The sequence below is a fragment of the Empidonax traillii genome, unplaced genomic scaffold, assembly GCF_003031625.1.
Source record: "Empidonax traillii isolate 1590-97213 ecotype Southwest subspecies unplaced genomic scaffold, ASM303162v1 scaffold39:size2480183, whole genome shotgun sequence".
NCBI classification, from domain to species: domain Eukaryota; kingdom Metazoa; phylum Chordata; class Aves; order Passeriformes; family Tyrannidae; genus Empidonax; species Empidonax traillii.
Genome location: NW_020955232.1, coordinates 289217 through 300668, shown reverse-complemented (window position 1 = coordinate 300668; position 11452 = coordinate 289217). Strand labels below are relative to the sequence as shown.

General features: G+C 43.0%; 1 protein-coding gene across 1 annotated transcript in view; it reads left to right on the top strand.

Annotated features, from left to right (window-relative positions):
• The first annotated feature begins 376 nt into the window (after positions 1–376).
• Positions 377–11452, top strand: part of BAIAP2L1 (BAI1 associated protein 2 like 1) — a 31980-nt gene continuing 20904 nt past the window's right edge. The window contains exons 1-3 of the mRNA XM_027878170.1: positions 377–524; positions 8401–8476; positions 11091–11177. Of these exons, the coding sequence (XP_027733971.1) occupies positions 474–524; positions 8401–8476; positions 11091–11177 (214 nt within the window). The 5' untranslated portion in view covers positions 377–473. The remainder of the gene's footprint in view (positions 525–8400; positions 8477–11090; positions 11178–11452) is intronic.

Sequence of the window (11452 nt, the reverse complement as noted above, 5' to 3'; positions counted from 1 at the left end):
TCTTCACTTAATTGCTGAGAGGAAGAGTTTACCTCCGACTTCCCTGGGGCACCAGCAGACCTGAAATGACTTCCACACGGCCCAGGATGGGCTTTGGCAGCGGGGCCAGGGGCTCCCGGCGAGGGAAGCGGGGCGGAGGGAGGAGGATGAGGGAGGAGGTGGCAGCTCAGGTAGCGGCGGGCGGGCGGTCCGGGCGATCCGCCCAGCCCAGCCCAGCCCAGCCCAGCCCAGCCGTGCCGTGCCCGCCGAGCCGAGGCGCGGTGCGGTGATGCGATCCCGTCGCTCCCCGCCCAGCCCAGCCAGTCCTGCCGCGTCGGGAGCCGCGGCCCCGCAGGTCCCGCCCCGGCGGCGCTGCCCCGGCTGGTTCCGCAAGTTTTTGACAGTTTCTTCGCGGCCGAGGGGGAGCCGAGGCTACCGCGGCGCTGAGCTGGGGCCGGGGCGCTCCGCAGGACCGAGCTCTGCCCGCCGGCACCATGTCCCGGGACCCCGAGGAGGTGAACAAGCTGACGGAGAACACGTACAAAGTGAGTGCGGCCCGGGGAGGGGCTCCCCCGGCCACCTTTGCCCCGGGGGCCGCGCCGGGCTCGGGGCGGCCGCGGCTCCTCTCGCGGAAACGCAGAGAACTTCTCTTTTCCTTGTTTTCCCCCCTCTCCCCGCTTCCCTCTCCGTGAGTGATCGGGCCGCTCTCCTTCCCCTGCCAGGGCCGGGGCTCCGCCGCAGCCCCCCGGCGGGCACGGCCGCGACAGCCCCGGGACAGGGCGGGCGTTCGGACCGGCTCCTCGGTTCTCCCTAATTCTCTCGGTGTGTTTCGGTGATAAGGCGGTTTGGAGATCCTGGTGGCTGCGGTCCCTCTGCCTGAACCGTTTCTTCACAGGGACCACAGCCTAAGAATGGCTTAACGCTGAGTTGAGTTGCTCGCCGACGTCCCGAGCTGATAATCAGATTTATGGTGGTGCACCCAAGCACTGCCTCAAAGCACGGGCTGCTGCGGGCAGCCCCATTCGTGTGGGTAGCTTTTAAACTTTCCAAAATGCCTCGTTATTTGTAGAATTAAAAATATTTTGCTTGCGGCCACCAGACGCTTGTTTTGAACTTTTTCTCCCTATAAACTCAGTCCTTCCAAAACACATCAGTTCTAACTGGGCAAAATTCCCTTTAGAATCATACTTTTGGCTGGACAGCACTGGACCTGTAATCCTCGTTCTGTACAGTGTGTTGTACTAGAGAAAGCCCTCAAATTTGCATGATTGAATGCATTTGCAAATTTAACTTACAGCTGCAGTGCACTTGCAGCTTTGAGACCAAAGGAAAGCTTTCGGGGGGTTGTTCTGTTTTACTATTTACTAAATTTTATTGGTTTACTTCCGAATGTTTGCATACTTCTGAAGATGTTGTTGTCATCACTGAAAGGTCTCTGAAAACAATTACTGGGAGTAAATTTTGATGTTTGTTACTTTTGTTGTTCTTCAACACACACTTAAGTCAACTTTACCTTGCTGTTTACTTTCTTTGGATTTAGATATCAATTTCATGCAAAATTACTTAGGGGAAAAAAAAAAAAAGGGAGATTACCTGGCTATAAATTTTGTCCTCTGAACCAGAGCAGGTCATCTTAAACACTCTGGTGCTTTTTGATATCAGTTACTTTTGTGGCAAGGCCATAAGCAAACATAAAATCCTCTCCCAGAAGAGCACCTTGTAAACACAGGCTCACAGAAGAGAAACCTGGGAAGTTGACTGTTCAGGGCTGTGCCAACAAAGGAATGTTCTACCTTGTCTATTGACTTGGAGAATGTAGCCAAAACAGTTTTACAGAGGAGAGGGAAGAAAATATCCTGTGTGTTTTAACGGGTAAGATTTAAAATAGGCTTTAAAGGAATAACAGACCTCTAAATAAGCAAAACCTTCCCTGCTATTCAGTACTTATTTCCTGGGAAAGTTTACCCTTTTGTTTTGTGTTTAAAACTAATTCAAAGGGATACTTAAGACTGAAATAACCAGCAAAAACACAGTAATACAAAGTGAATGTTGACAGTGTGATGAAATGCCTTCTATGTAGGTATTTTGAGAGGTCTGGTATGTTGTATCACATAGCTTGAACTCACAGGCCTGGAAACCCTCCTGCCCTGCCCTCATTAAAAATTGAAACTTCATCCAGATAAGGTATAAAGGCTGCTTCAGATAGAAAATGGATTCAGCATCAACTTTAAAGCAGTTACTTCTACACCAAAGTTGAAATCTTGAAAATAGTTTGTTACCTCTTCGGGGCAGAGAGGAGTAGCCTGTGTATTCAGCACTGGCTGTGACTGTAATCACAGCTCCCCCCTCTAAAACAAATGAACACCTCTTTGTGCTGTGCTTCAGCCTGCTCTGCTTTGTTTGCTGGTGCTCAGGGAACTTCAGCTCTTGCTGTGCCACCCTGGCAGTGCCCTGCTGGGGTGGATAAAATTCATAGCTTCTGTTTGTGCCTCTCCTACCAGTAAGAAGAAAGGCTAGGGCTGGGAAAACCAATTCAGTGTAATGCAGTGATGGCATCTGTGCTGCGGGGCTGAACACAGGCTTTGGACTTCTCAAAAAAAATCAACTTTTGGATGACCTGGAAAAGTAATAGAAAATTAAATTGAGTACCTTACTGGTCTGCTATTTCTGGAGGGTTTTGTTGTGTGTTTGTTTGGGTTTTTTTTCTTCTGACAGTGCTAATCCATTGGATTTATTAAATACATAGTAACCTGTGTTACACAAAGCTTCAAAATATACTTACAGAAGTCATCAGGTGACCCTTTTATTTTTATCTTGTTCTTCCTTTCTGTTGTCAACAACACCAGAAAGTGAATACCTCAATGTTTTTCAGCTACCCTGACTAAGTAAACAACATAATTCACAAATATGTGTGCACACACAAAACCCAGGGCTGACATTTACCCTTTATGTAACACCTGAGGAATCGCCTTAACGCACGATTGGAAAGGCACGTGCAAAATGAAGCCCAAGGGTGTGGGAGTCGATGACTAAAGAGGGCACAGCCTCCCCTTTGCCAAGGAACTGCTCACAGGTTCCCTGGTATGACACGGCCCTGCCCCTGTCGCTCACCCAGGTGACGTGATGCGATGTGAGGGGACATCGTGTGACCCCCTCGCTCGCGGACCTGATTTGCAACCCCGGGAAAGTTGTTATGTCTTGGTGTGCCCGTACAGCGTTGTTTTATCTGCTGTATGTGGGAGAAAACTACTTGGCATCCAGCTGGGAGACACAGAGTGCAGGGGAAAGGGGACAAAACAGGAAAGTGCGGAGTTCCAGACCTGTCCTGTCTGTGTGGGCTGAGGGCTGGGCAGGCGCTCACCGAGTGCTCCCGTGGTTTGAGGTTTCCGGAGCTCTTCATAATGGCAGGATAGCTGTGATTCATTGCCACTGCCAATCTTGGCTTTTAAAGATCTATTGCTCTGTACTCAAGTGAATCTCACCCAGATATTTCGCTTATCGACCAAAGTATAATCTAAAAAACCAAACCAAAACAACTCGCCCAAATAACCCCTTTGCTCAGTGGACTGCTGTGTTCTCCTCAGGGGCATTGTAGAATTACTTTGGCGGGCTATATTGTTTTATCGTGGAAATATATCTGATAAATTCTGTTTGAAGTCCTAAATTCCGTGTTTTCATATTTTAAAAAGATGGACAATTAGATTAAACTACCAGACCTATTTACCAAAACTAAAATTCACCTGCGGTCCTAGCACATGCTGCAGTCAGGCTGTTGTTTAGCATCCCTGAAGTACAAATCTAACTTGTGGGTAGAGGAGCCTTTGGAAGTTTGTGTGTTTGTAAAATCCAGTTCCACCTCGGTGCAAATTATCTTTTTTGACCCTACTTATAGTTATGCCTGCTGAGAGTCTATCCTTGGGCAGGTGTTCATAACCTGGAAAAGTTATTATTTGAAACACAGTGATGGGTGATATATTAATGTTTCCTTCAAGATGAGTAGTAATTAGTCATAAGAATTAGTCTTTTTGAAAATGCTGTCACCTTAATTTATTCTTTTCCATTCGGTTAAAATTGTTTTAAAACAATATTAAGCCAACTTAAAACTGAAACAGCTTGACATGAGATGTGCTGAGGGCTCAACCGTGCCCTTCTGAAAACTGTATTATGGATTTCAAAAGCTAAAGGAGATGAAATGCAGTAATGTACAAAATGCTTCAAGTACAGTAGAACACAGTACAATTTACTTTTCTTATGGCTTTTGAATTTCCTCAGGTGGGTTCTCAAACGTAGTGAGGCAACACTAAAGACTTTAAAGAAAAATATACTCATTTTCAATGAGAAATAACATTTTAAATTAAATCATTAGTAGCTCCACAAAGGTTAGCTATGAACAGCTACAGTGATGGAAATATCAGTGATGATGCACATCAGGATCGACTTTGCTAATTTTATAATTTCACATTTCTACCCAAATACTTTGCTATTCACTCTTGCAAAAGTGCCTGCAGGATGTAAACTTGAATCTACAGGGAGTCTATGCATTGTTTAGTTGTGTTCATACCTGCTGAGCTATTGTTCAGTGAGGTGTGTCTTTAAGTAAAAAGCAGTGCTGAGCATTTCCAGGAAGGCACTTTTACAATGGCTGTCATTTGTTTTGAAGATTAGTGTTGTTTATATGACTATCAGGAACTGTGGGAGATAGAATACCTACACACAGCAAGTGGAAATACAAGGCTTCTTCCTCCTCAGTCAGCTGTGTGCTACCAGGCTGAATAACTCACAGTGGCTCCATGTAGGGAAAGGCAACTTTATAACAGATGATAGGAGGTTTCAATGACTCAAATGATCATGCTTTTTTGCTTGGAAGGTCATTTTTGCCTACTCCAAAGGTCTCCACATAAAACATGTTTCCAGTTGCCTGTTTTGAAAATGTTTCCCTTTATTTCCATTCATCCTAAATAATAGAAAGCTGTAGGATCTGATCATGTGCCTCCTCTTCTCGTTAATTATTCTGTTCATGAGAGGTAGAGTGTCACTGGAATATAGGACACACGATTGACAATTAGGAGGCTGTGTTTTTGTGCTCACTGTACAGTCAAACAGTGTGTTCTGAACCACTTTGTCTCTCCCAGGCTCTTTCTTACCTTGTGATTTTTATTTGTATTAAGACTGAGGTTTTAGTTCCACATCCTTGTACACCCTGGCAAATAACAAGACTGTGTTATTTTCAGAGACTTCTGACAATATTAAGTAAGTGGTTCTCCTGATCAGAAATATTTCTTTGGTCCTCTATCCTGCTTTTTTAGAAGTTTTGAGATCTGGCTTTAATGTGTGACTTGAAATTTTGCACTGGTGTTCAGTCCCACTCATTTTTGTGACCTTTTCCTTAGACTACAAGTACGAGGAGCTTTAAAACTGTCAGAAAAAGCAGCTGTACAAATTGATTTGAGTTGCTGTTGTCCCCTGTAACTTCTGAAGCCGAATAAAATATTACAATAATTTTAATTGATCTGAAATGTCTTGGCCATATCAAATTCATATCTGATCCTGAAGAGGGAGTTGCCTGGGACAGTTTCCCTTTTTGAAAAAGTTCTCTAGACTCTTCTCCCTGGACAGTACTTCAGAGACTGCCAGTGGTTAACTGTGGTTAATTTTATGAAAAGAGCATTAGAAGCATGGCCAGGTTTTTTGTTTGCTTTGAGAATCTAGTCTTCAGTAGAAATTAAAAAAAAAAAAAAAAAAACACATATTACGCTTCTTTCTAATGTATGAAAGGGAAATAATCTCAGAATTATTTCATTGGGTCACCTCAGAGACCTGGCAGGGGGTCAGGGAGAGCTAAGTCTGTCAAACAGAGCTGAGTCTATCAAACACCAGCCCTTAAACAGGAAAGTAGACGAGCCCTGCCCAGTGCTGTGAGGATCAGCAAACCATACCCTGTGTTAAACCAGGCAGGTTCCAAAGGGGAATTTCCATTGCAAAGGTTTGTGCCGTTTCTCGGGCGTTCACGTCTGGAGACTGGTCCTGCTAACAATCAACCACTGTGGCACAGCAAAGCCTGAACCACTTCCAGAGACTGCCTGGTCTGATGGAGGAAAGATCCATTCGTTGTATTCCTTCCAGCCACTGCAGGCACTGAGCTGTAAATTGTTTCTTCATCTGTCCCAGCAGTTTTACATGCAGGGTAAGCAGAGGTGATGTACTGGGGCTCTTCCTCTGAGTCCCTTGTGTTTCACTGGAGCTGTTGTGTTCCCCCAGCACGGTCTGTGTCTGCTGCACCTGAAAAACTGCTATGGACCAAGTGGTCTGGTGAAAATCAAGAGCTGTGGGGCCTGGCTTCAGAGAGGGGAGATGTTGAGGGTAGTTTTATTGGGGTTTGTTCACTTCCTCCTAAATGAAAACTAATGACACAGGTGCAGTCACTGGTTTTTGTTTGAAATCTAAATTAGAAGATGTCAAGAAAATTGGAATCTTAAACTTTTAAAGGTTCAAGACAGTCATTTTCAGAAATCAGTACTTCAAGAAAATAAGTGTCATGTTACCATTAGAATTTTTGGGTAGGTGGCAAAAAGGGTTTTACTCTGTAATTTTTTGTTTCAAGGAGCAGAGTTAACATCTGTCCTTCAGGAAAATTATTTTCAGTACAGAGTGGTAATTCAAGGTGGCACTGGGATTCTTACCTGCCATAGATAAACACCACCACGGTACACCTTCCTTTCCCCATATCCTTGAAATACAGAACTCTCTATCCTAAAACAATCCCCTAATTCAACTTTTTTTTTTTTTTTTTTCCCCTTGTGATTCACTGACTCCATGTATGCCAACAGACATCTTTAGTACACAGCTGGCAAGAAATAGCACGAAGTTGGAACAGGAAGAAACAACTTGCTCCTTGGAACAAGTGTCTCCCAGTCACTGCCTCAGCAACGGGGAGGGCGACAGGCACAGCAGCAAATTATAGAGCTGGGGCAGGAGGAGGGATGTTCCCAGACACCAGAGCTGGAATATCCGTGCTGTTAAGTTGTTAGAATAGCCCTTGGCATTGTTGGCCCAACCTGAAACACACTTTCCCAAATGATTTCTGGATGTGGTTTGTGAGTTCACACAAATCAAGGGCCTGGGGACAATAGCTGGTTTGTTTGCAGTGATTGTGTTTTGGTGGGTGAGAGTTTAATGGGACAGACCAGAAAACAATCCCAGTTGCATTTAATTTGGACACAAAGGCAGAGGGGAGAGGTATTGTCATTCTGTGTCTGCTTTTGATTTATATTCCATTACTATTGGAATCTAATAGTTTTATATATATATATTTTAATATCTATATTTTAACTCAATATGACTGTTAAAGTGTTATTGGAGTTAATTCTTTTCTTCACTTTTTTAAATGGAATAGAGTTTGATATAGTGCTATGTTTGAAAAATTAAATAAAGTTCTCTCTGCATGACTTTGCCTGAAAATAAGACACATGTGATGGTCTTGCTGTTCGTTCTGGGTCCGTCTATGTACTAAACATAAATATTTTCATTCTGTTAGTAGTATAATAGACAAAAGCTTGATACTATTTCACCTGTCTTGAGTCTTGCATTTCTTGTAAACAGAAAGCATCTGTTTTGAATTCCTTGAACTTGCAAGTTCTGCTGTGTGAACAGAAGTGAGCTGTGTCATAAAAGTATTGCCATAAAAACAGTAAGAATAACAGAATGGTGTCTTCTGGTATCTCCTCATCTTCCTTTTGGAATCCCACTGTTTATGCTACATGTTTTCCAGACATCAGAAAGAGCAGGATTCTGAGGAGTGAATAATTGCTGCATTTATAGCAGCTGCTTTTCCTTTCTCAGTGCTCATAGCAAGTAACTTTGCAATACTGATTTGGAGGGAAGAGGGAGAGTTGTTGTCTTTGACCAGAAATGGGAGAAACTGAAGCTTTTGAATAGGGACAGCTCAAATTCAATGGAGGATCTTCCTTTTGTTAGTGGGCAAAAGCTCCTTCTCCCTCCTTCACCCCCAAGCTTTAGGCAAGCACAAATTTGGGTTCATACTTCAGAGCTTCACTTATTTTCTACTTTTTGCAGATACTATGGCTACAAACCTTTATGGACAAAGGTTTTTCTCCCATCTTTATTCCACCATCACCTACCAAAGAAGACAGTTTTGTGCAAACTTTGATCACATACCTGACATCCTTTTGTATTATAAACAGACTCCTTTCTACTCCTGTGAAAGTTTACCTTTTTTTTCCTGTTTGTTCTCCCTTCCATCCTTTGCTCTCCTCTGTATCCCAAATCTTCCAGTTTTCATCCATCCACAGAGTTTTCAGATGGATGCTGTACATATGAAACTGAAAACTAGACCTAAGTGACATTTCCATGCACTGTTAAATTGCCTTTGTTATAACACAAATTTTGTTTTCTCTTCACTAGAATGTTATGGAACAGTTCAATCCAGGACTGAGGAATTTAATAAATCTGGGGAAGAATTATGAAAAAGCTGTTAATGGTAAGTTTTCTAAGTGCTAACTAGTATACATATTAGATATGAGGGTTCTGTATATGTTTAATTTCCAAGTTGAACTTTGGATGTGTATATTAAGAGGAAAAAAAACCAAACCAACTAACAAGCACAAACACACAAACATATGTACCTTCTCCCCAACCTTTTGGGGTTTTTCCCTCTGTCCTGAGGAAGTTGCCTTGCAAACAATTAGAGCTACTGCAAAATAAACTGAAAGTGGGTTTAAATAACCCACATTAAAATAATAACATAAATGGAAACCCCAAGCTGATGTAAATTCGATGTTCTTGATTTTTCTCTGAAAATATCTTCCAAAGATGTCTCCCATCCTTAGATCTGTTCCTGCTCACCTGCACACGTCACTGCCTAAGTAACCCTGTGAACAGACCAGCGTGAATGAATATGAGTTGCAGCAGTGGATTGCTTTTGTTGTTGTTGCCCATGCTAATCCTGATGGTATCTTTCTAATTGACTCAAAATCAGAATGAATATAATTGAACTTTGCAGAATCCAGTTGTTTACTTCCATCACTGACTTCACAGACACCACCTAGGAAGGGGCTTCCAGGACTGGGCTCTTGTTTCCCAAAGCCTACACTGTAGGACCTGTTAGAGCCTGCTCCCTTTCACCCATGCAGACCTGTTGAACTGCTTGATATCATATTAAAGCCATGTAAAATGTCTCTAATCTTGCCTTGCTCAAGCCCATGGCGTGTCTTTGCCCTACATGTAATCCAGCACTCTGAGAAATGTGATCCTGCAGGAGTAGTGCCCTGCCAAGCAGACATTAAAATCCCTCTTCATGCAAATTTTAGGCCAGGCTTGAGAAAAAAATAAAACCAGAGCCTGCTGGAGGTGAAAATAGGAAATGCTGACTTACCTGTGGTGGTGCCTAACCTGATGGATGAACATGTGGTCACCTGATACCTGACCTTAGGAACTGCAGGCAGTGCCAGAAGTAGCAACGAGTGTTTTCCTGTTCCTCTTATTTCCATGCCAGTTTCTGAGGGTTCTGCCTCTCCCACACTTTGCTGTCGACATGTTTCATTGTGTCTTTTTTAGTGCAGTTTGTCACCAGGAGTTCACGATACAACCCTGCAGAGCCCAGAGGAGAGGTCGGGGCTGAGAGGAGGTTGTCCTGTTCTGGCACGTTTGCCTTTAGGACTGGCTGATAAAGCGTATCTGCCACGACTGCTTCACTTCCAAGGGACGTTTACAGTGTTGCAACAACTGTTGCAAAGTCATCTTTGGACTCTCATAAATTGTTAATCTTTCCACCATCAGTCCTGAGCGGTGTAAATAGATCCGGAGCACGGAGTAAATACTCTGTTGCTAAACAAACACTTCCTAGCTTTCCACAAAGGCTGACAATGAACATAAAACTTGAGAGAACTCCCCATAGGTTTAGAATGTATTTTTATGCATTTTAGGGACAAAAGGTCAAAGCTCCTTCTCTGCAGTACATTAAAATCTATAGTACCAGTGAATGGACTGTACAAGTGGCGGTCCTGATTTAGGTTGTTTAGCACAGGGGAAATCATACTTTTTTTTTTTTTCCCTCTTTTTTAGTACCTGCATTAGGGGGAAAGAGTGAGTTGGGGCTGTCTCGAGGAAACATAGATAGGAGTTGGACTGGCGTCAAATCCTCTCGTACAGTAACACCACCTTAATTCTCTGGTTCAGAAAGATTCACATTAATCACCTACGAGATGGAGCTGAGGCAGAAGTTACCCTTTTCTAGTGCAACAGAACCTCAAAAAGAATCTTCGTTTCATTTGGAAAATTCTCAGAATTCTCAGTGAATACACTGTCATGTAACCAAAGATGCCACCTTATTAGTAAAAGCTGTAAAATACAGACCCTGTGGTGTGCAGATCAATTCTGGGCACTGTGCAGGTGCAAGGCAGCCACTGCAGATCTACCCCCTGAGCAAAGTTTCTCCCCACTGGCCTCCCTGCAGTTGAGTGCCGACGTTTCCGTGTTCGTTCTGGCAAAACTGGCTTTGCTGTTTCAATCAGCCATAACCAGGAAATTATTAACTGGGAATAACTGGAGCCTTCATGATATATATTAAGAACTTTTTGGTTCCTGTAACAGCCAACTTCAGCAGGAAGTGGTCATTTGTTTTTGAATGGCTCCGGGTTTCCTTGGGGCAACGACAGGTCCCTTGTCTTGCCATTTCTCAGCTCGGTGGTCTGGCTGGTCAATACAGGAGATCTTGGCGTTTCTGGCAAATTTGGGACTGCATTTTGGTTTTTTCCTCCAGTTTTATTGGTACCAAGGAATTTCATTATGTCCTGACCAAAGGCTTATGGTGAAACCTCCCCACTGGATGCTGATTGCCCCTGGGTGTCAATGAAAGTTGGAAGTAAATAACAGGGTGAAACTTCATTGATGTCTTCTGGTGTTCTGTTTTTGTCTCCTGGTTTCACAAATTAGCAGGAGCTCAGGGGCTTGTGTAACTTTCTGTGACAGATTTCCTTGTTGCCACATATTCCTCTCTGTGCCCTGGATTACAAGACTTGATAGGATCATAGATTAATAAAAATGGAAGATATTTTGATTTTTTTTAACACTTTTTTTTCCCTCCTCACCCCCAGTTATGATAGTGGCTGGAAGAGCATATTATGATAGCCTTGCAAAGATTGGGGATATATCAGCTGGTTCTCCAGTTTCTAAAGAATTGGGTAAGTGAAATCCTTCAAAATATAAACTTTATTTTCATTTTCCTGCTGGCAGTTCACAGAACTAATATGAAATAGATAAGGATCAGTAGCAGTGTGTTTTACTCTTAAATGACACATAGATGGAAGGGATGAGATGCCTTTAAGGTATATTGTTTCTCAAGACACAATGTTTTGACAAAGTGACCTTTTCTTTTTCTCCTTTTGTGAATATATATCTGCCTGTGCATTCAAAAACATGTATTTTAAAGTTCCTATATTTCTAAATTACATACAAG